The 24,939-nt window shown below is 40.3% G+C and overlaps 1 protein-coding gene across 1 annotated transcript in view; it reads right to left on the bottom strand.

Moving 5' to 3' along the window:
• The window catches only part of Ubn2 (ubinuclein 2), a 67,177-nt gene extending 43,621 nt beyond the window's left edge, over positions 1–23,556 (bottom strand). Inside the window, 10 exon segments of the mRNA XM_038321037.1 lie at positions 1,236–1,373; positions 7,433–7,534; positions 16,497–16,590; positions 22,767–22,819; positions 22,821–22,853; positions 22,855–22,909; positions 22,911–23,057; positions 23,059–23,110; positions 23,113–23,154; positions 23,157–23,556. Of these exon segments, the coding sequence (XP_038176965.1) occupies positions 1,236–1,373; positions 7,433–7,534; positions 16,497–16,590; positions 22,767–22,819; positions 22,821–22,853; positions 22,855–22,909; positions 22,911–23,057; positions 23,059–23,110; positions 23,113–23,154; positions 23,157–23,193 (753 nt within the window). The 5' untranslated portion in view covers positions 23,194–23,556.
• Between the last annotated feature and the right edge of the window lie 1,383 nt (positions 23,557–24,939).

The raw sequence follows: 24,939 nt of genomic DNA, 5'->3' as shown, positions 1-24,939 counted from the left end.
ATAGCCCCTGCCCACAGCAACATAGTTTTAAAGATATAATTAAGTAAAATTTCACTAAACAATAGTATTTTACTTTTCCTTATGTCCACAGTTGTGGCACAAATAATATTCAAAATATCTAACCTGAGGCCAAGTGTGGTGGTACATGCCTTTAATTCCAGCACTCATAAGGCAGAAGCAGGTAATCTCTGTTAGTTTAAGGCCAGCCTGTGTAATGATATTTCATTTGTATTTTAATAAATAGGGCTTGCCTGAAGACTAGAATGCAAAACAGCCACACTAGTCAGCCATACAGGCCAGGCAGTGGCACACCTCTAATCCGAGCAGCCATACTAGTTAGTCATAGAGGTGGTGTTGCAAGCCTTTTACTCTAGAGAGGACTATAAGGATGGATGGGACGGGAACTCACTCTCTTTCAGTCTGAAGATTTCATAGAGGTTAAGAGCTCTCTAGTGTCTAGTGGTTTGGCTGCTTTGCTTTGCTGATCTTCAGATTGAACCCCAATATCTGTCTCTGGGTTTTTATTATTTGTGCTACAATCTTGATTTATACAGCGAGTTCCAGGACAGCCAGGGCTATAATGAGACATTAAAAAAAAAAAAAAAGGATCTTTTTGGGGCCAATGTTCAGCAGGTAAAACTGCTTGCCATGCAAGCCTAATGGCTTGAGTACAATCCCCAGAGCTCACAGTGGAAGGAGAAATCCAATTCTTAAAAGTATGGTATGGTATACATATGCCCATACTCATCATATATACACATATAATAATAATGAAAAAGGAATAATCAAAAAATATCTTGGTCTGGTGGTGTAACTTAGAAGAATGCTTATTTAGCATATAAGAACTCCCAGAACGCCCGGCTAACTCAGTCGGTAGAGCATGAGACTCTTAATCTCAGGGTCGTGGATTCGAGCCCCACGTTGGGCAGTTCATCTTTTCCCTTTATTTCTTGGGGGTTGGAGAGATGGCTCAGCGGTTAAGAGCATTGCCTGCTCTTCCAAAGGTCCCAAGTTCAATTCCCAGCAACCACATGGTGGCTCACAACCATCTATAATGGGATCTGGTGCCCTCTTCTGGCCTGCAGGCATACACACAGACAGAATGTTGTATATATAATAAATAAATAAGAACTCCCAGGCTCAAATTTTAGCATAGCAAAAATATAAACAAAATAAAACAAAAAGTATATAACATTAATTCTATGCTCTCCTTACTGATGAGACGTCAAACTCACCTTGGGAGGTTTGTGCTTTTGGTTATCTGTAATATCATCTTCTTCAGTATCTGACGTTTGGCGAAACTGAAGAGTGCCAGTGTTGATATAGAAGCCTCCATATTTTGTTGTTAGAGAAGCAGGGACTAATTCGTCATACTAGAGCAAAAAAAGTTTCAAATATATTCTCTTGTCTATAATTATAAAAACATGTCAAAGAATAGCATTTACTGACAATTTCCTTAAATACTAACTGCAAATGCTGCAATCCTACTATAGGGCACACTCCCAAAAGACATGAAATCAGTATGCCAAAGAAATGTGATGCTTCTGTGCTTACAGCAGCATCATTTGTAAAAGCCAAAACACTAAGCAACCTAAGTGTCCATCAGTAAATGAATGAAATATTAAAATGTGATATATTTATTTATACCACAAAACATTATTTGACACTGTAAAAGAAAGTCAGAGCTGGGCATGGTGGCATATGCCTTTAATCCCACCACTAGGGAGGTGGAGGTAGATGGATTCTCTGAGTTCAAGGTCAGCCAGGTTTATATAGTGAGTTCCAGGACAACTAGAGCTAGAGAGCAAGACCCTGTCTTAAAGAATAAGACACTTGCAATATGTAAGGAAATGAGCCAGCACAGAGAGATCAGTATCACACACTATCCTTTGTATATGGACTCTAAGTATGTCAGGTTCAAAAAGGTACAGAGTACAATGTTAGAGGTTTGGGATGAGGGCAGAAAGGAATGAGGGAGATACTCGTTAACGATCTTTGTATTTCAAAATAGCTAGAAGGAAGTTTTTAATTTTTCTTACATGGAGAAACTCCATCTTGAAAAAAACTAAAAAAAAAAAAAAATGTTTGGTTTTTCGAGATAAGAGTTTCTCTGTGGTTTTGGAGTCTGTCCTGGAACTAGCTCTCATAGACCAGGCTGGTCTCAAACTCACAGAGATCCTCCTGCCTCTGCTGGGATTACCAGCTTTGTTTGTTTTTTCAAGGAGAGGGGGCGGTCCTGGAACTTACTCTGTAACACCGGGTTGGCCTTGAACTCAGAGAAATTTGTCTCTGCCCTGATTGCTGAGATGAACTAGGTGATTTTTAAAAGAGCAAAGACAAAAGGTTACTAACTGTAGAAATCAACTTATACCTACAAAATTCATTCTTATTAAAATAGCAGCTTTCAAATTTTCTGTACTCCAACCTGGGCGGTGGTGGCGCACGCCTTTAATCCCAGCACTCGGGAGGCAGAGGCAAGCGGATCTTTGAGTTCGAGGCCAGCCTGGTCTAAAAGAGCTAGTTCCAGGACAGGCTCTAGAAACTACAGGGAAACCCTGTCTCAAAAAACCAAAATAAATAAATAAATAAATAAATAAATAAATAAATAAATAAATACATCTCAAAACCTAGCATGTACACACACAATGAAAATGGCATCATCTATGTTAGACCCTTTTCTACTTGATTTTGTTTTCTTTGAAATATAGTCAGGCCTGGAGAGATGTCTTTGCAGTTAAGAGCACTAATGTGACAGATCTGATCCCCAGGACTCACATGGTGGCTCACAACTATTACTGTGGTCCCAAAGGATCTTATGTCTTCTGACCTCCACAGACATCAAGTATGCATGTTGTGATACACACAGGCAAAACACTCATACACATAATAATAAAATAACCTCTAGTCACATGGTCTAAATTGATACATAATTCATGTATTAGTTGCAAATTTAAATCTGAATAGTACTTTATTTAAATACTACAAATGATATTAAAACATTATTGATGAAAAGTCTACTATATGGTTTCCACTATAAAGTAGTCTTAAATAAAAAGTCAAAACTGAGCTGGCTAGTGGTGATGTCTTTAAGTCCAGTACTTGGGAAGCAGAGGCAAGAGGATCTCTGAGTTCAAGGCCAGCCTGGTCTACTGAGCAAGTTCTAGGACAGCCGTAGCTACACAGAGAAACCCTATCTTAGACACATTCCCCCCCCCCAAAAAAGTCGAAACTGAAGACATTAGAGGTTGCCAGAGATCAGGAGGATGGGAAGGATGAACAGGCAGAGAACAGAGAACTGTTAGAATGAAACTACTTTGCATGGTACTATAATGGTGGAGATATAGCAGTAAACATTAGTCTCGATCTACAGAATCTATCATACCGGCAGACACAAACTATGAACTTAGGTGGCAGCAGTGTATTGGTGTAGGTTCATCAACTCTAACGGGTGTACCACATTGGTACAGTATGTTGATAGTAAAGGAATGTTTGTGTGTTTTTGTCTTTTTAGGGTGGATATGTTGGGTATGTGGTATGTGTGCGTCAGGGTGGCTATGGAAGTTTTTTATACTGTCTGTTCAGTTTCGTTGTAAATCTAAAACTGTTGAAGCTGGGTGTGGTGATGTAGGAAGATCTCTGTGAGTTCGAGGCTGGCCTGCTCTACATAGTACCATAAGACCCCATCTCAAAACTAAAAAATAAAAACTTGTTCTAACAGTTTATTAACTTAAAAAAGCTATTATGAGTACATGCAATTTCCGTTACTGAATTTCCTTTTGGGTAAGCCAGAGTTTTAAATCTACATATTAGCATTATTATGAATGTTTGATACTTGTTAAAGCTCTTTTCTATATTTAAATTCACTTTATTTGAATCTCAAAGTAATTCTGGGAGATAGTAATTGTACAGAAAACTGGGTGACATTAACGTATGTTTTCTTAATCAAATGTCAAATTAGGAACTTATATAAACCTAGAACCTAGGACTTCTACTCTGAGTTCCAAATAACAGTCAATATTCTAGACAGAAACATTCCAGTCTTAATTTGCCAATTGCTTACAGTTTTAGTAAAGGCAAGGCCTCTCTACTCTAAAGGACACTGCTAATATGACTTGCTAAGATACCACAAGTGAACATGATATACAGTGTGCATCATGCTGACAATCATTCCAATCACTCTCTTACCAGTTTAAACTGTCAGTTACCGTCTAGGCAACCAAGTACTGACTGTATCACCATGTGAAACCTATACTAATTTGCGAATCATGAAATTTTAACTAGTATCATTGTCTGAATGCCCCAAGTAATCACTGCACACTGCAGAAGATATCATAATCCTAGAGTCATGTGGAAATCCCCTCTGTGTGTTGTGATTACCATTAATGATAAAGAAACTGCTTGAGCCGGGCGGTGGTGGCGCACACCTTTAATCCCAGCACTTGGGAGGCAGAGGCAGGCGGATCTCTGAGTTCGAGGCCAGCCTGGTCTACAAGAGCTAGTTCCAGGACAGGCTCTAGAAACTACTGTCAACACTGTCTCGAAAAAAACCAAAAACAAAAAAAAAACAAAAAAAAAAAAAACAAAAAACTGCTTTGGTCATATATATAACAAGGCAGAACTTAGGTAGGCAGGGAAAGCTAGGCTTAATGCTGGGAGGAAGAAGGGTGGAGCTAGAGAGACACCATGGTGCTGCTACCAGACTCAGACATACGAAACTTTGCTCGTAAGCCAATGTTACGTGGCGATACACAGATTAATGGAGATGGGTTAAATAAATATGTAAGAGTTAGCCAATAAGAAGCTAGAGCTAATTGGCCAAACAGTGATTTAAATAATACAGTTTCTGTGTTTTTATTTCGGGGTTAAGTGGCTGGGAACCAACAAGTGACCTCCTGCTACGCTAGAGGATATCATAATCCTAGACATTAGAGTAATCTAATATCCAGATAAAAATGGAATAACATAGACCTGACCAACACGACAAGCCTTAATTCATGTGCTACAAGACAGAGTAATAATAACTCTTATATGGTGTCCTAAATTCATCTTCTTTTCATAAGAGAAAATAGATGCTAGAACCAAAGTTACAAAATTTGATCAAAACATACCGGTGATAAAGGCTGTTGCTTAAGATACCATCATTGTAGTAAGGTATGCAACAATAACAAACTAAGTCTGTCTTCTAGGGATCTGCCAAAAAAACTACCTGGCTCCCGTTTTATAAATCATTTCAAAATATACGTCCCAAAAAAGAAATTCAGTATATGATCATTACTAACGAATTCCATAGCTAGCAATCTGCCTCAACCATATATTTAAACTCTATAAAATACCTAAATATACATTTATTTAAGTAGATGAATGCAACGGAAGATGATCAACCACTACTACCTGCAAACACATAACCCTGAGAATTAAAATTACATTAACTAAAATCAGTTAAATAAGTACACATTAAAATCAGCATACCTATGAGCTAATGTATAAATACCATAAAATGTTGAATTGCAATAAAGAATATTTAAAATACTAATATTTATTTTTTTACAAAGATATACATGTTGAATGTTTATTAGATACAGAATTTCTTGACTACAAAAGAAGTTTCATGTTTACTTTCTGATGGATGACATTTGGGGAATATTTTACCTTGTACTTCATATTGATTTTGTGCTTTATTGCTGAGTTATAAGCATAACTGATTTGTTTATGTATTGTATACTGTATATGTGTATATGAGGGTGCACTCGCCTGTGCATGAGTGTATGGAGACTAGAGCTCTATGTCAGGGATCTTCTTCAGTCTCTCTTCCTCATTTTTTTCAAGACAGGGTCTCTCACTGAACCTGGAATTCAGGTTTGTTTCAGACTGGCTGATTGGTGAGTCCCCGAATTTGCCTGTCCAGTGCTGCGCACTGCAGTGCCTAGCTTTTATGTGGGCGCTGGAGATCCAGATTCAAGTTCTCATGCTTTCATGGGAGGTCCCTTTTCAACTGAACCATCTCCATAAATAATTCTTTTAAAAACTATAAAAATAAAACCAAAGAAATCCCAATAACAAAAAATTTACTGTTATAGTCTTATATCTAGAAATGCTAATTCAATAAATCGTAGTTAAGCATATCAGGAGGCTGGAGAAATGACTCAGTGTTTAAAAACACATATTGTTCTTAGAAAAAACCCAAATTCAATCCGTGGCACCCACATCAGGCAGCTCATGACTTTCTGGAACTTCAGTTTCAGGAAGCTCACACCTCACTGACCGCCTTGAGCACATACACAACACATAAATAATAAAAATTTTTAAAAATTAAGATAAGCATATCAATATTTTCCATCCTTGATGCTTGCCCAGCTCAGCTTTTTTTTTTTTTTTTTTTTTAAAGTCAGTGTTTCTCTTTGTAGCTCTGGCTATCCTGGAACTTACTCTGTAGACCAGATTGGCCTTGATCTCAGAGATCTGCTTGCCTCTGCCTCCTGAACATGGGAATTAAAGGTGTGTACCACCACTGCCCAACAGTGTGCTCGTGTTTGTACACAGGGGCTCATATATTAAACAGGTCCCAAAATGTCCTCAATTTGCTATGTACTCAAGAATGATCTTGAGCTTCTCATTTCTCTGTGTCTACTTTACCACACTGGGACTGCAGTGTACAACACTACGCTTTTATACTTTTTTAAAACTTTACTTCTTGCCGGGCGACAGTGGCTCACGTTTTTAATCCCAGCACTCAGGAGGCAGAGTGAGTTACAGGACAGCCAGGACTATACAGAGAAACCCAAACTAGCAAAACCAAACCAACCAAACAAACAAACAAAAATTATTTCTCAGTTTTGGCAAGAACAATGATTTCTCCAGGAATTAATGCTAACTATGTACCTGCAAATAAGCAACTATTAGTCTCAAAGATTCTCACAGGACCTGAAAACACAGAAAGCTACATGTAATGGTCTACTACTTTATTGGCAAATCAGAACTAGCTCAGCCTAACAGTTTGTTACCCCAACTGCCAGAAATGAATTTTGCATTTTTTAAGTGGTAGGAAAAACATCAGATTAAGTATTTTATGATGCATGAAAATTACATGAGTTTAAATTTCACAGTCTATCAGTAAAGTTTACTCTTAACACTGCCACATTAATTCACTTAAATAGTCTCTATGACTGTTCACATGCTACAGTAGGAAAATAGCTGTAACAGATACCAGATGGCCACAGTCTAAAATATTTACCACATGGTCCTTTAGAGACAGTTTGCCAAAACCTGGCCTATGATAGCATATGTAAATCTATAGTATTTAAAAAAAAAAAACTTCAAGCTATAAAAACAGCTTTAAAAGGCACAAATAAAGGTATGTTGAAATATTTTAAGTTACTTTGTCTTGACTTCTACTGCCAAGAACTTACTGCTATATTAAAGATATACTACTCACAGCCTCTGAGTTATCAATAAATGGATCTGTTTCATCATAGCCAAAGCCTATATCAATTAAATCTTGTAGCCGATCCTTCCGGTGTTTACGGGCTTTCCCACCCTGCAAAGAAGAAATAGATACATCAGACTTATTCAATACCTGTACTGCTTCCATAAATTTAAAAAAAGACCTAGTAGAAGAATTCACATTAATTTTCATAGAGAAACCTTCTGTAGGCAACTGGGTCTCCCCACACCTCACATGCATATTGCACTTAGTGACTGCTTCCTTGAAGTACAAGCCAGACAAAGTGGTTATATGGTGGGAAACTGTCAACCACACAGTCAGCACTAACAATGGTAAAACAAATAGATGACATCTATCTTTGACACAGTGAAAATTACCTTCCAACTCTGTAGTCTTCCTTTCAAAAACCTGTAACCCTTTTTCAGTCGTGAGGCTACAAAATAAATGATCAGTGTTCTTCAAAGCCAAAGAATATATCAAAAAACAGTCACTCTTGCTGGGCACAGTGGTACACGCCTTTAATCCACATATTTGGGAGGCAGATTCAGGTAGATCTCTGTGAGCTCAAGGCAGCCTGGTCTATATAGTGAGTTATAAGACAGATAGAGCAACCCTGTATCCAGAAAAGCAAAGAAAAACAGCTAATCTAGATAAGGAGAGAATTCACTCTCAGAGTTATCCTCTGACCTCTGCATTTGCCACCTGCTTGTGAAGGTGGCTCATGTGCAGACACTAAATAAAAATTAATTCTTTAAAAATAATTTTTTATCTTACATGTATGACTGTCTTGCCTGCTTATACGTATGTGCACAAGTTCATGCTTGGTTTCTGGCAGAAATCGAAGAGAACACTGGATTTCCTGAAATTGGAGTTAATTATGCATGCCAAAAACCTAACCTGAATTCTCTGTAAGATCAACAAGGGATCTTAACTAACCACTTAGTCATGTCTCTCCAGCCCTCTTATTTTTTAAGACTTCCTTTTTGTTTTTATGTATATTTGCCTGTGTGTGAATATGTGTGTGTATGTATGTATGTATGTATGTATGTATGTATGTATGTATGTATGATGTGCAAGTGCCCTCAGAAGCCAAAAGAGGGCATCAGATCCTCTGGAACTGGTATTACAGAGTCGTGAGCTCCCTGATGTGGAAGCCGGGAACCAAATTCAGATGCTCTGCAAGAGCACTTACATGTTCTTGGCCACTGAACCAACACTTCAGTTCCCAAAAATTACTCTTAAAGTTATATCTAAATGTTAGCCGGGCAGTGGTGGCGCACGCCTTTAATCCCAGCACTCGGGAGGCAGAGGCAGGTGGATCTCTGTGAGTTCGAGGCCAGCCTGGTCTACAAGAGCTAGGTCCAGGACAGGCTCTAAAAAAGCTGCAGAGAAACCCTGTCTCGAAAAACCAAAAAAAAAAAAAAAAAAAAAAAGTTATATCTAAATGTTATATAATTACACACATAAGCACCATACAGGAATATGAAAAACAAGCATGTATGGGAACTGGTAATTCAGATCAAGATCTGTTGTCTAGCCTATTCTCAAGTGTGCTGTGCCAAGATCTATTCTCCAGCTTTGATGGCAGTTATGTGAGTATCTAGCTGGGTGATGAGCATAAGAGTTTCTTCTACTGTATTTGAAACTTGTGAACCTATAATTATTTTTAAATGAAATGTTTCTAAACAAAAACAAACCAGTTCTTAGAGATTGCATTATTCAAGTTATACTTTACTTTGACCCCAGCTGATCACAGCATAGAGTTCATTATACCTCAAATACAAAATGTTACTTGAACTCAAAGTTCCATATAAGCTTGGGATAAGCAGTTTCAACAGGAAGCAGGTATTCTTCTAATACCATGAACAAAGTATGTAAGTTCTGTTTCCAAGCCTCATTTTGGATATTCACATTTACAGATTTAAATTTAACTATGATTTTTAAGCATCCCTGCACCATCTCCTCATCCTGTCTCTCTTTGTAGTCAGGGATAGAGGACAGGAATGCATGAAAAGGAAGCGGAAGATGACACTGTTGACAAGGGCCTACACATGTTCCTTCTAAGCCGCAGTGGGCTGTGCAGAAAGGATGGAAGGAATACGTGAATCTCTATCTACTGTCACTCAGCTCCAGTTCTCACAGTGCGGACTTCAATGCAAATTAAATGTTTAAAGATTGATATATTTTTTAAAAATTTATTTATATAGTGTTCTGCCTACATGCCTACACACCAGAAGAGGGCCCCATATCTCATTACATATGGCTGTGAGCCACCATGTGGGTGTTGGAAACTGACAACCTCTGGAAGAGCAGCCAGTGCTCTTAACCTCTGAGCTGTCAACCCAGACCCAAGATTGATACATTTAATGCAATGTATCTTTAATAAAACCTAAATGCAAAAAAAATGGTGCTTGAGGGAGAAAGGGCTACATTGGAATAATGAGCAATGCCTCTAAGGCAGTGCCCTCCCTTCAGGATAGCTTCCAAACGTGATTCTAACTAAATGCTGTTTGGCATACATACTGACACGGAAACAATTAAACTGTTAAGCTGTAGTTAAACGATACTTCAATAGTTTGACCTTCAAAGTCTGTCATTGTTCTTTTATTTTCTTTCTTCTCTACCTTCCTTATCAATCTCTCCGTTTTAATTTTTTAATTTTTGCCAGAACTGGGGTAAAACCAAGATTATTTCTGCTTCAAGAATAGTATTTCTACTTCAAGTCTCTCTTAAGAGACTTTGTTTAAAAGTTGAGTCACACCTCCAACTTCCTTCCCATTCTGTCCGATCTAAAAAGCTGGCCATTGTTTTGACCCAAATGTATTCAATCCCTTGGTTTGTCTCATTTCCCTTAAGTTTACCATTATCACATCTAATGACTATTTCAAAAATACCACTTTCTATAATCTCCTGCCTCAGAAACAGCCTTATTACAAGACAAAAGTCTTTCTGCATGTTAACTATGACTGCCTACCTATCTTTCTTTTATAATTTTCTGACATGTGCTTTTTGGTCCATTGAAATTCCCGTCCTAAGCTCATGTGCTCATCTTTCCTCAGGCTTTTACTGTATATGGCCTCTTACTCCTTAATGAATCCTGCTGCCTCTCACAGCTCAGTCTGAGTTTGAAATTTTTCTCTAGGACACTAATTAAAATCATAACCACTCTTTTCTGCTCAAAGAATACTTTCAGAGCAGGGGAATAAAGTACAACTATGTGACAACAATTTGCCTGAAGAAATCAAATCAAGCCAGGCAGTGGTGGCACGCGCCTTTAATCCCAGTCCTCGTGAGGCAGAGGCAGGCAGATCTCTGAGTTCGAGGCCAGTCTGGTCTACAGAGCTAGTTGCAGGACAGATTCCAAAGCTACAGAGAAACCCTGTCTTGAAAAACAAACAGAAAAACCAAAACCAAATAAACAAACAGAAAAAAGACAAACAGCACAGTCTGTATGCGATGAGCAAATACAAAAGAGCAAACATCTTATTGGTAATTTAATTTAGGAGCATGCATGTCAAGGTTATCAGCTTATTCCAACTAAAAATGATTGTTGTTAGTGCTCAATGGAGCAGAATCATAGTGCTATTAAAAAGGTGTCAATTATTTTCATTTTAAATGTGAATCTTAAAGAGGTTATCAAAAAGAATTAACTAAAGCCTTGACTATAACATTAATTTGTAATCTCACCAAAAATTCTACCAATAACACCATCAAATGGCATAATTATAAATCTTATCAACTATGGCATAACCATTCAATGCTATTGATCATTGAAAAACCAATATGGCAAAAGACTGTAAATACAGAGAATAAGAAAAGCAATTTGTTAAATCTTATTTACAACTTAGGTTATTCACAGAAACAGCATTAAGAATATTCATTAAACTTCTGAGGGCCAATAGTGATGGCTCAGTGGGTAAAGGCATTTGCTGCCAAACCAGAAAACAAGACCTACATAAAAAGAGAAAAAAGATAGTTTTCCTCTGACATCCACACATGTATGTGCATGTGTGTACCCAAACAAAAAAATACATATTTTAAATTTAAAAACAGGTAGCTGTAGAGATGGTTCAGCAGTTAAGAACACTTGTTGCTCTTGCAGAGGTTTGATTCTATCACCCACAAAGCAGGTTACACACATCTCTAATTCCAGTCCCATAGCTGGAACTTGCTATGTAGCCTAGGCTGTTCTTAAAACTTGTTTTCCCTACCTCAGCATTCAAATACTAAGATTACAGGCATGTAGCATCATGAACAACATATTCAACAGATGCCCAAAAGGAGCATATACACTGTGAATTTAAAACATTAAAATGTGACCTAAAGGAACTCATGACAGACTGACACTGTGTCCTCCCTTCTACACATACCTATTGTGAGTCACTCTCTTTTTCAGGAGACTGTTCACTGCAATACAATCAGTCTTACTCCATAATTTTCTAAATCCTTTTATACTGTGCAATTTACACATCAAGTAGACCTTATAAAAATCAGATTTGTATGGAAATAAATTCTTTTTTATTTATTTATTTATTTATTATGAATACAATATTCTGTCTGCGTGTATGCCTGCTGGCCAGAAGAGGGTACCAGATCCCATTACAGATGGTTGTGAGCCACCATGTGGTTGCTGGGAATTGAACTCAGGACCTTTGGAAGAGCAGGCAATGCTCTTAACCTCTGAGCCATCTCTCCAGCCCCTGGAAATAAATTCTTAAAATCTTCCATTTTGAGCCAGGTATTGGGGGCACACGACTTTAATCCCAGTACTCGAAGACAGAGGCAGGTGGATCTCTGCCAGTTTAAGGCCAGCCTGCTCTACAAATCTAGTTTCAGGACAGGTAGGGTTGTTACACAACAAAACTTCCATTTTGCTCCATCGCAAATGAAGAGCCCTCTTTAAAGCTCTTTGTCCAAGCACTCCACAATGACTCAGACTATTCCTGAGTCATTAGTACTGGCTTAACCTGATAATCAATACATCAGGCCAATGTGGGTTACAACATTAGTAACTGAAACACAAACAAGACATCCCTAGCACGGGACCCCACTGCCATTGTGAAAATGAGTGACATTCACTGATCACTTATGGCAGACAGGGCAAGCAGGACATTAATTCATAAGAGTCAAGTTTTACAACCAGAAGAAAACACCCTGTTTATAATTATAGTTTCTCAATTTGTACAAAGCCTCTACAATTGCACCTTTTTATATCCATGCTGATTTCAACCTTCCAATAAAAGGGCATACAGTTTTTAAATCAGTAGAAACAGTCAACAGTACAGAACACTAACACACACTTTGATAACCATCACTCATGGGTGCAAGATATTACACATGTACTAACTGCTGTTTCACAATAGGTCTGCTGGGAATAAAAGATGTTGAAAATTTATTTAGCTCAAGAGGCCATACAATAAAATGGTTCAACAAGTAAATGATCAGAATTAACATTTACTGTTTCAGCATGATTTAGTATCCTTTTAGACTGCACACCTTCAATCCCAGCACTCGAGAGGCTGAGGGCGAGTCCGTCTCTGCATTTGAAGCCAGCCTGGCCTACAGAGCAGCGCCCAAGATAGTCAGGGCTACATAGAGAAACTAATGGAGGAGAGGCTACCTTGTTCCTCAAGTTGTTTTTAAAAGGTTATTTATGATTTTAATATACATTCAACCCTTTACAACCTGGTTTGATTCCAGGACCCCAACAAAATCTTCAGATGTTCAAATATCCTATATAAGATGTAGTATTTATATATAGCCCACTTTATCTTGCTGTATACTTAGCTCTAGATATTTATGAATATTCAATATAATATGAATAGCATATAGTTATGAACCTGTATTGTTTAAGGAACAAAACTAAGAAAAAAGTCTTCACATGTAAAATACATTCTTTCTTTCTTATTTTTTTTTATTTTTTATTTTTGGTTTTTCGAGACAGTGTTTCCCCTGTAGTTTCTAGAACCTGTCCTGGAACTAGCTCTTGTAGACCAGGGCTGGCCTCGAACTCAGAGATCCGCCTGCCTCTGCCTCCCGAGTGCTGGGATTAAAGGCGTGCGCCACCACCGCCCGGCTTCTTTTTATTTTTTAACTGTATCTATATCCGATTTTAGTTGGTTGAATGCATAGAGACAGAATCTCCCACACTACTGTTGTTGTTGTTGTTGTTTCATTTTTGTTCTGTTTTGAAAGACAGAGTCTCTCTCTATGTAGCTCCGAATGTCCTGGAGCTTGTGATGTAGACCAGTTGAACTCATAGAGAGCCACCACATCCAGTCCATTGCAGGCCAATGTTACTCTATACTAAATTCACTGGAATCCATGTTTTATGAGTAGAATTCATTTTGTAATGATCTCAAAACCTGCCCAAACTCTTTCTAAAACTTTACCAAGCTGATCCTAGGGACCATATATAATAAAAATGGAGGAAAAAACAGACCTGGGGAAGCTCCCCAAGTGCCCTAACTTCTCAGGAGTTATGGCTCACCAATGAGTGATACAATTCTTAAAATGATTGCAGGTTTTTACAATATCTACTTCCCACTATCATACCCAAGGGGACTGTTGAAAATATTTCACGACTGATTGTGAAATCACTCAAGAGGATGCATACAATTATTTAAATCAATCAATATAATTATTTTTGCTGTGCATGGTGGCATCACAACTTTAAATCCAGCACTTGGAAGGCAGAGGCAAGCTAGCCTTTGAGTTTCAGCCCACTAGAGCTATACAGTAAGATCCTGCCCCCAATAAACAACAAACAAACAGAATAATGAATAGATAGAGAATACTTTTACATGTATTTAATTATTTTGAGAGAAGAGGCATATGCATATGATTCAGATGTGGAAGTCACAGGATACCATGTCAAAGTCAGCTTTCCTATTATGTGAATTTCAGGAGGCAAATGCAGGTCTGTCAGCTGGGCAAAAATGAGCCAGCTCATCAGTCTAACATATGTTTTACAATCAATGCCAAAATAAAACCCATTTTTTTTTTTTTAGAAACACACACGAAGAGAGAGAGACAAGGTCTCACCAGGATGTGTCCCTGACCTAGAACTCGCTATGCAAATTAAATCTGCCTTGTCTAAAACTTGTAGTGGCCCTCCTGCCTCTGCTCTCAAATAACTGGATTACAGACATGTTCCAGAGCACGATCACTTGAACTATTTCATTTATATGGCTTCTCAGAATTACTTTTGAATCACCAAATTCATCACTGTCCCTTAAAAAAAAAGTGACGCTCTTAGGACTCTGGTTTAAGCATGAACACTGGTATTCCAAATCTCTAAGGCAGAGGAAGCAGATATTTTCGTTTAGAGGACTTTAAAGCTGTAATTCATTAGTGGTATAAATGCTTGGCAAGGAGTTGCTCAGAATCAAAGTTTACTTTAACTGATTCCCATGTGAAGCACCAAGCACAGTGCTGGACACCTTCACACAGTTTATTGAATTTATACCCAATTCTAGTCATAGGAGTTTTCAAGACATGTGGGGTAACAGAGCTGGGAAATCACCAAGTAATCTTCTGAGCATCACAGGTTATAATACTGTGTCCTATCAAACTAAGAGAACAAGTCAAAATCCATTAAGATGAACCTTGTTTCCTGCATGACATACATCATCTAGAAACTACCTTAAAACACAGCCAGAACCTTCAACATCTGAAACCTTAGTCAGAAAATAGAGACAGGGAAGATCATGGGCTTCAGGTCACCCTAAAGCTTTGTTTGTTGTAAAACAAAAAAACAAAGTGCCAGAAAAAAAAACTCAATACAAATTAGTCTGAATTTTTTGGTATCTTTTCTTTTAAAACATCTACCATTTCATCTGTTTTAGTGAAGAGTCACAGAACATATACACCCTGAAGGATTCTAAAAAAAAAAAGTCTCAGTTTACAGATATGAAATCTGGGGCTTCAAGAGCAAAATAATGGGGCTGGAAGATGGCTCCACAGTTAAAAAGCACTGACTACTCTTTCCGAGGACCTGGGTTCAATTCCTATCACCCAAATGCAGATCACACCTGTCTGTAACTCTAAGATCTGACACCCTCACACAGACAAACATGCAGGCAAGACACCAAAGCAAAAAAATAAAAATAAATTATTAAAAAAGCAAAATTACTTCACTCAAAGAACACAATTTGTTGGTGGCAAAAAGTAGCCTAAATAAAACCCAACTGAAACTCCACTGTATTCTGATATTTCTCTCACGCAGAAGCCAACCAGTGTCAACTCCAATTGAGTTTTACTTGAAGGCTAACAGGAATGGCAAGGCCAGTAAACACTAACATTCTATCTCTGTGAAGCATTTCTTATGCTCACAGAGAAACCAGAAGAGAAGCCTCATTCTCCACTCACTCAGGTGGTTAAAGTGCCAAGAGTAGTTAACGCCTTAGATAACAGGGCAATAGGAATAGGAGGCGTTCTATGGCCATTTATACTAAAAATTGGAGAAAAATACTATAATAAAAACTATATTTTTATAATATATTATTTATATATTTTCTATTAAAATAAGAACTAATGTGTTGTTGCATATAAACAGGATATACATGACTATTTAAGGTAAATATAACACAAAAAGGTTTCATACTGATTCTCTTAGGGAGGAAGGGTGATGAGCTGCTCCACCAAGAGAACAGCTCCCCACCGAGGGGAGCGGAGCAGGGTTAGAGCTGAAGCACAGCTGGATGTGCTGCCTGTTCTTCACCATGTGAGACCATGGACCTCAGTCACATAACCGTGGGCTTAAAGCCTCCTTTGTTCATCTGTGAGATACAGTAAATATTTCTTACCTTAATCACCTTTTATTGTGAGATTTGTTAAGCAAACTGCCTAGATTCTAGAAAGGGTTATAATGAATGCAGCCTACTAACACCGTCAGTCACACTAGTAAATCTGTCTGGCTGTCAAAACCATTCATTCAGCTTCAATTTGTGAGATCAAGATAAGAAAGCAGTTGCTATTTATAGGCCCTCCCAACTAACTGCTCAAAGAAATCAGGCCAATAGGGTAAAATGACCTAGGTGAACACTATACTCACATATTTCATTTCAAACTTCTTAGCCAACATTTCCACTTCTTGCCTCTCCTTATGCTCATCATTAAATGGGGTCTTCTGCATTAACAAGCTTCTTCTGATTCAAAGGAAACGGGGAAAGAACAGAAGTATTAGAACTATTTCAACTAGACCGGCATATACTAATCACATATCAACTACAGTTCAGTATAAGTAGCATATCAAATAGATATTCAGTATTATATATTCCATAACTACATCCATTATATTATTTTTCAGACTGGAATCTATCTTTAAATTTCAATGAACATAAATAGGTTAGAAGTATTAAAAGCATCTTCTTTTTTAAAAAAAATGATAGCTCATAGAAGGAAAGTATCTACAGTTGATAGACTTACACACACTGTACAGTAAGAATTCAACATCAAAACTGACTCCACTTGCAAAATGACCATATGACCATCCCATCCCAAATAAAGCAATCTCTCCCCTTAGTCCAACATAGGTAAAATGAAAATATGAATTTTATTTTGATATTATCCCAAGAAGAGCTAACTGATTTAGCCATGAATATCCCTAAAAAGTGGTATCCAAATTATTAGAGATTCATCTTATGCCTACAAGTTATTACTTGAGTATCTGCAAGGGGCCCTGGCTTTCTGCTGTTTTCTTAAAAATCAATAACTTCTTATATTGCCTGTCTCCTGTTAATGGATACCCATTCAAGGAAAAGACAAAGCTTAAAAAAAATGCAAGAGCTGACCGTGGATTCCTACTAACAGTGTAGAATGAAATGTCATTCTAAAATACACTTTAAAACACAGACACACTCACACACTATGAGCAAGGATCCTATATTCACCAGCCACTCACCAAAACAGATAAAACTGTATCCTTTCCTGACTTCACTATGTTTTAAAAAAAAAATTAATGTATTATTATGATGTGCTGCATGATGGAGGTGGGTGGGGAAGTGCACACATGTGGAGGTCACAGGGCAACTTTGTGTAGTTGATTCTCTCCTTGTACCTTTCTGTGGATTCTGGGGGTTGAACTCAGGTTGCCAGGCTTGCTCTGACCTGACATACTGTTTTAGCAGTTATGTTTTATATATATGATTTTTTAAAAAAGGCAGAGCTACTTTTAAAGAAATACAATTTTTATCCAATTTCAGAAAATTTATTTTGAAAGTAAATTTGGTTTTATTGTTTGCTTCTTTTACTTTTTTGTTTTGTTTTGTTTTTGGTGACGGGGTCTTACTGTGAAGCCCAGAATGACCTGGAACTTCCTAACTAGACCAAGCTAGCCTCGAACTCAGATCCTTCTGATTCTCCTCCTGTGGACTAAACTATGTATAGACCATACCCTCTCAAAGTAAATTTTAGACAGGGGTTTTGTTTGCTTTGTTTTTTTAAGACAGGGTTTCTTTGTGTGTAGAGCCTGGCTGTCCTCAAACTCACTTTGTTGACACAGACTGGCCTTGAACTCACAGAGATCCTCCTGCTTCTGCTCCTTGAATTAAAGTTCTGAGGATTCATTTTTTAACCTGATGTAGCAGCTTCAAATAATTACAGTATATTACCACCAAGACAAAGACCTGAAATTTAGTACTAAGGGTGCTTCATCCTAGATCTAAGACCAACACACATAATCAACCTAAACATGACAGGGAAACATGGACAGGATGAAGAGAGAAGGGTTCTCCTTCCAGCATATCAAAATAAAGAGGGGGGAACTCCGTAGATTTTAAGGAGTTGATTTTAGATTTCTAAATGTAATAATAATATAGAATATCTTCTCCTAATTGGCATTATGAATGAAATATATATATAAATAAAAAACAATTGAAACCAACTAGCAAAGTGAGATGGGTAAGGAGGTAAAACTGCTACATTGGGGGTACAGCAGTCCCCCTGACACTAATGCACAGAAACTGCAAGCAATCAGTATCTGTTGTTATAAACTGTCCCCTCCCACCACTGAGTAGTTCAAATACTAGATCCTTATTATCAGTGTGTCAGGATTTTATGACAGTTTTATTGAACTCAGAGCCTTTCACTTGCTGACTTATTTTAATATGCAATACAAACACAAATTTTTACTAGGAATCACTTTGTTTAAAAAAAGGTTTTTATTTTTTATGTACATGGGGGTTTTGCCTGCATATGTGTGAGGATGACAAATCCCCAGAACTGGAGTTACAGTTGTGAACTGCCATGTGAGTGCTGAGAATTGAACCTGGGTCCTTTGGAAGAGCAGCTAGTTCCCTTAACCCCTCAGCCATCTCTCTATCTCACCTTTAAATATTATTCTAGAATTTTTTTCAACACAAGATTTCACTACAGTCTAGACCTCAAAACTCACAATCTTGCTTCAGTATTATGAGTATACTATGCCCAGCTTAATCTAAAATATTTTGTGTATTTTATACAGACATTGAAATCTATCTCTTGTTTACATGTAGTCTATAAAATTAAAATAAACTCACTTCTCCTTTACCTTTAATGCCTGCAATCCAAGCACTCAGGAAGCTGAGGCAAGAAGTCTGACAGAAGTTTGTGGCAAACCTGGCCTACACAGTGAGACCTTACCTCAAAGCAACAAAGAATTATCTCTTAAGTACAATCTTCCACCCCACTCCACCCCCACCCCTGCCAGGTGAAACAAATTGCAAATTATCAGCTCTCTATGAGTAAAGTCAATGCAATGGTTTTCTCCCTTGATCTCAGTAGCATGCTCAAATCTCTCATAGGTCTTACCCGACACACCACAGACGTCTGTGACAGCAGCTACATCACCACCATTACCACTTGTTTTTCTCTTCACAGGAAATATTTAACTCATTATGTTCTCAAATGGGTGCTCAGGTTATCTGATTCTTGGTTTGCAAAGAACTGAGCTTTTCTCTTATGTATTTATAAAGTCCAAAACTTACTCCACAATGCACTTTCTCCAGCAATGGCGAACAAACTAATCTTTCAGGATAGGGATGATTCCAATGTCTCAGTACCACCTAAACCACCATATTATGGCATAATACCACACAGAGAGCAAGGAAAAGGGCTGACCTAATCTGCAAGGTGATTTTGCTTTTTAGAGTTAGCCAAAATATGCTTTTCCTCATAAATACAGAAAATTCCAACTGTATTTCCACTAATTGGGACTGCACTCCTCATTTAGCAGGTCTGAAGGGGCTCATTTACATGCACCCCAGTACAGATGGTGTTTACACATAACATTTTCAACAGTCCACAGCTACCAACTTTCAGTTAACAAATTGTGTTCACAAACACAGCTATTAAAAATCTGGAGACTTTTTCTTCTAATTCTGCTTAGCCAACTACAGGTACATTATTCCAGTTCCCAGCAATTTTAAAAATTAAATTATTTTGGAAAGATTATACTCCAAAAATAAAATTAATCTGAGTCAGGCCTGGTGGTACAGACCTGTAATCCCAGTGACTCAAAAGCTAAAACAGCAAGATCATGAATTCAAGGCAGCTTGAGCAACTTAAAATTACCTTGTCTCAAACAAAGAACGAGGGTAGACTTGGAGTCCTGTCAATAATCTAGCATATCACTGACCCTTGGCGTGATTCTCAGCATTGGAAAATAAAGTGAAAGATTCCTAGAGGAGGAAATTTGGGGCTTCCTACTTCAAGACATTCTAGTGCTCTTTTGCTTCCCAGCTGGTCACTCTTCTACGATTTCCCTTTATGGAGCCATCACAATTCACTTACAAAGGTGTTATTTATACATTAGTAGGTAATAAATACATCAAGTAGGACTAATCATAGGAAACAGTAGCAAACTCCTGCTACAAAAGTATACAGCATTAAAAAACAAAATAGAGCAAGTTCCAGGGCAGCCAGGGATACACAGAGACACCCTCTCAAAAGACCAATAACAAAAAATAAAAATAAAAGATAAAATGTTTAAAAAAAAAAAAAGTTAAGAAAAGAGAAACCTCCCCCCCCAAAAAAAACACCAGGATAAATTCTTTTGTGGAATTATAAAAGATACATGCTTGAATATATAATGAGAAATCTGAATCACTAAATCCCTAAATTGACATTATGTATGAAACAAACGCAAAAATTAAGGCCAATTTATCTGTCTCCTAGGACATGAAAGTATAGCCATGTACCATGAACCATGCTTTCAGGTTTGGGGAAAGATCACAATAGATCACATACACAACGTAAATACCACGAGTCTAACTATATAGCAGGTTAAATGGTTAAGTACTATATAGCTAACTATACAGCTGGTTAAAACACATAGGTTAGCTGGGCGTGTATCCAACACCTTTGATAACCAGAACTGGGGGAGGTAGAGTCAGATGGATTCTAAAGTGGAAGTCCAGCCTCATCTACAGAGTGATTTCCTGTACAAAATTGCTACACAGAGAAACCCTGTCTCAAAAAAGCAAAACTAAAGCAAGCAAACAAAAAAACTCACCTAGGTTAAGTGAAAGTACTTTCTACAGTGTTTGCACAATGACAAAACACTAACTAGCATTAAGTATTTTTACCTAAAGATGGTTTTTGTCTTGCGTTTTGTTATACTATTTGTGTGTATGTACACCCTCCAGAGGATAATGGTTCTCCTTCCACCACGTGGGTCCGGGGATGGAACTCAGTTACCTGCTGAGCCTTTTGTCACCCCAGTTTCGGGTCTTTTGAGTCAGGTATCACTATGTGGCCCTAAACTCTCCATCCTTCTAACCCAGCCTCCAGAGCGCTGAGGTCACAAACTAGCACGCCCTCTACAAAATGTTTTGATCGTAACTTAGCAAATTATAAAAAAACCGAACACCTTATACTAACAAGTCAAATATGAATTTCTCTGAAAAATGCTTCAATTTTTTTTTTTTTTAAAGAGCTCTGGTCGGGCGATGGTGTGCACGCCTTTAATCCCAGCACTTGGGAGGCAGCGGCAGGCAGATCTCTGTGAGTTTGAAGCCAGCCTGGACTACAAGAGCCAGTTCCAGGACAGGCTCCAAAGCTACAGAAAAACCCTGTCTCGAAGAAACAAAAAACAAACAAAACAGAGCTCTGAATGGAGTCTACAGAACAAAATGTTACGTGAAAGTGACCAAAATGGTCTCTACCCCCCAAATTTTATTTTGTCTGAAAACATTTAGTATGATAGCTGCACAAATACTATAACTAGCCATCAAAGATTATCTGGTACAAAAATGAAAACAGCTAATGAATATTATTCAACGTGAGACTTTTGATAAGAATCCTTCATTGCGAATAACAAAGATAGTTGATGAAAAGATACGATGACTTATGGAGTCCATTAGACCTGCTAGAAAGCCCAGCCTAATAAAGAGCATAGTCGCTAAACTAGAGGACAATTTGTATGTCTGTCTGCCTCTGCCTCTCTCCCACCTCCCCCCTCCTAAAGATCACCAACCCACAACAATAAAATTCCAGTCACCGGCAAACCGCTGTCCTAATCCATTGTTCAAGCGCTTTCCTCAACGGCATACCTATGTATTTCCTAAGTTTTCTTTTTATAAATTCAAAGCCAAGGTTTTTTTCCAATCACTCTCCAAAAGACTGCACCAGACAAATAACCCCGATTCGAACTAATAATAACCACTCAAATAATATGATCAGACAGCCATCGAGTAAGACAGGATACTTTCCATTCAAGACAATATGCACAAACTCAACACACACACACACAAAGCTAACAATATTTACCAACACGAGTGCAACCACATTAACCGAATCCACTTTTTCATTCCTAAGGGTGGAATCTTAGTTTCTGAAAATGTTTAAATTCTCTTAATCCCCTTCAATCAAGGAAAATAAACCACCCGGCACGAGCCCATCTCAGCAGCCCTGGCGCCCGGTACAGCTGGGTTGAGGAAGGAGGAGATGAGCCGAGAAGGGGTCACACAATCTCTCCGCTCAGACCGGGGGGCGGTCCCCAAGGTTTTTCGCTTCCCTTCTACCGGAACGACAGATGGAGTGCCACAAGAAGCTAGCCGCCCGGGCTCGCGGGGCCTCGGGATTTGTGTGTGGGGAACGAAAGGAAAGGAGGAAAAAAAAGCTGAGGTTTCGAAAGGTGCAGAGGAAACCGGCTCGGCACGGGTGTGGAAGGGGCAGCCTCGGCCACCCAGGTTGGGCCGAGCCGCACAGCTCCCCGCCCAGGTCTAGCCGCCCGGCCCCGCCACCCCCACCCCCGGGGCGAGCGAAGTGCAGAGCAGCCCGGGCAGGCGGGCCGGTCCGGAGGCAACCCGTTAGGGCAGCCGGGAGGGAGGGGACCCTGTGTAACCCGTGTTCTCCGCACAGCAGCAGCTCCGGGTAGCTGAACTCCACGCAGCTTTCAGTCCGTGGGGTCCTTGAGCACCAGCTCCAAGCGAAACCGTCTCCTTCGGCGGTCGCGGCGGCGGCTCCGCCCGGCAGCCGAGTCCCGCGCGGGCGGTCCTGCAGGGACAGCGGCGGCGGCGGCGGCTCGTGCCGCGGGGGCTCGCGCTGCAGCGCCATGGGCGGCTCGGCGCGGCTGACCTCGCGCTGGGGGAGCGGCTTGTCGCGCGCCGGGTGCTGCGCGTCAGCGCGGGGGACCAGACTCCGCCCGGGCCGGCTCGCGGTACGGCTGCGGCGGCTCCAGGCGGGGGGCTCGCGCTCGGCGCCCGCGAAGTCGGCCTCGCGACGCCGCACCGTGACAGGCTAATGAACGCGACTCTGCGCGGCTCCGCCATCCCCACTGTTCTGGCCTCGGCGCTCGCTCGAGCCGGCTCTCGCTCGACCCCGCCGGCGTGCCTGCCCGCCTTTCCTTCCGCTCTCCGTCGCTTTTCTTCCCTCCAGCCACCTCAGCGCTCTCCGCGGGACGCCACCGTGAGCGCGAACCGGGTCCCTGTCCCCGCTACTATACGTTCTGATGAGCTCCACCGCCATCGCCAGGGTCGCCGCAGCCGCCATGTTGGGTCCCCCACATAAATAGAAGCAGCCGCTGAGCGGGCGCATGCGCACACCGGAGACGCTCGCGTCCACAGTCGGGCTTGTTGCTCAGTTTTCCTCTTTTCCTCCCAACAGTCTGGAGTGCCGACAGCTCGGCGGAAGTGACGTCCAGGTGGCCCTGTCTCCGTGGCAACGGAGACGCTATCTCTGCTTTGGCTCCGAAGGAGGGGTTTGGGGTTCCCGGAGTGATTTCCTCCTCTGCTCGCCCGGAAACCGAGGCGCGCTCGCGGATCCCTCAGGGTGAGCGTTGCGATGTGCCTGGGAAACGACCCAGACATGGCGCGCGTCGCCCCGTCGACGGCCTTTGGCTCTCGGCCCGGGGAGCAGGGTTGTCAGCTGAGGACTCCGGGGGGACCCTGGAAAGGGTGAGGGACTCGCGGCCAGGGGCCGCGGATCCTGCCCGCCCGGTGCCCAGTCGCCGGAGGTGTTCCGGGTAGAAGGGCAAAGACTAGACTCGCCCAGACCCCTCCCGCGAGCGCCACGCTGCCTCCCACACCGCCGCCCGCCTACACTTCTCCCCAGCCGCTTTGCGGCACGGCGGGGAGACGCTCGGTGACGCGCAGCGGTTGGGAAATTGAACTTGCAAACGAACAGTTTGTGAAGACTTGAACGTCTTAGCAGGGTTCGGTTGTTATTTTAGGAGACTCGTTCTCGGGGGGAGGAGGGGTGACGACTTTGAGGCTCATTTCTGAGTGGAAGGAGCGCTGATTAGGCTTCGCTGTATACCCGTGGGAACCGAATTGTGATTCGGATTTTAAAAGATGAGAATTACTGACCGTTTTAATCTATTCAGTAGAAGTGAATTTGAAGACTCGTTTCCCACATCCTCAAGGAAACTCAAGCTTGTTAATTGCCTTAGCTGTGTTAGATGTTGAGGAGCTGAGTCAAAGTGACATCATTTTTTAACAGGCTGGTATTGACTCAGAATTCTGTTCCTTTCCAAAGACGCGCCATTTGATGATGGAATGAATGTTCCTCCCCAAAGTTCCTCCTCGTTCTAATCCAGGCGTGGAGGGCACAGGAAGAGGCAGGCCCTGCGACTTCAATATACTCTACATAACCAGCTCCAGTCCAACTAGCACTTCTTTTTGGTTTTTGGAGGCAGGGTTTCTCTGTGTAACAGTCGTGGCTGTCCTGGAACTCACTCTGTAGAGCAGGCTGGCCTCGAACTCACTGAGATTCACCTGCCTCTGCCTCCCAAATGCTTAAAAGTGTGTGGCACTCCAGACTCAGGTGGATCTCTATGATACAAGGCCAGCCTAGTGGACTTAGTGAGTTCCAAGCCAGCCAGAGCTACATAGTGAGACTTTGTCTGAAAGGGAGGAGGAAGAAAAAAAGGAAAGAAGAAACAATCTAAAATCCTAGCTGTAAAATGCTGTACTATTTCCTGGACACCATCCTTTACCTACAACATTCCTTCCACCACCACCCCCTATTTTGATTGAGATCTCTTATTTTGGACTGAGGCACTTAAATGACTTTTCTGT

The sequence above is a fragment of the Arvicola amphibius genome, chromosome 2 (genome assembly GCF_903992535.2).
Source record: "Arvicola amphibius chromosome 2, mArvAmp1.2, whole genome shotgun sequence".
Classification (NCBI taxonomy): Eukaryota; Metazoa; Chordata; class Mammalia; order Rodentia; family Cricetidae; genus Arvicola; species Arvicola amphibius.
This window is presented reverse-complemented; position numbering and strand designations above follow the sequence as displayed.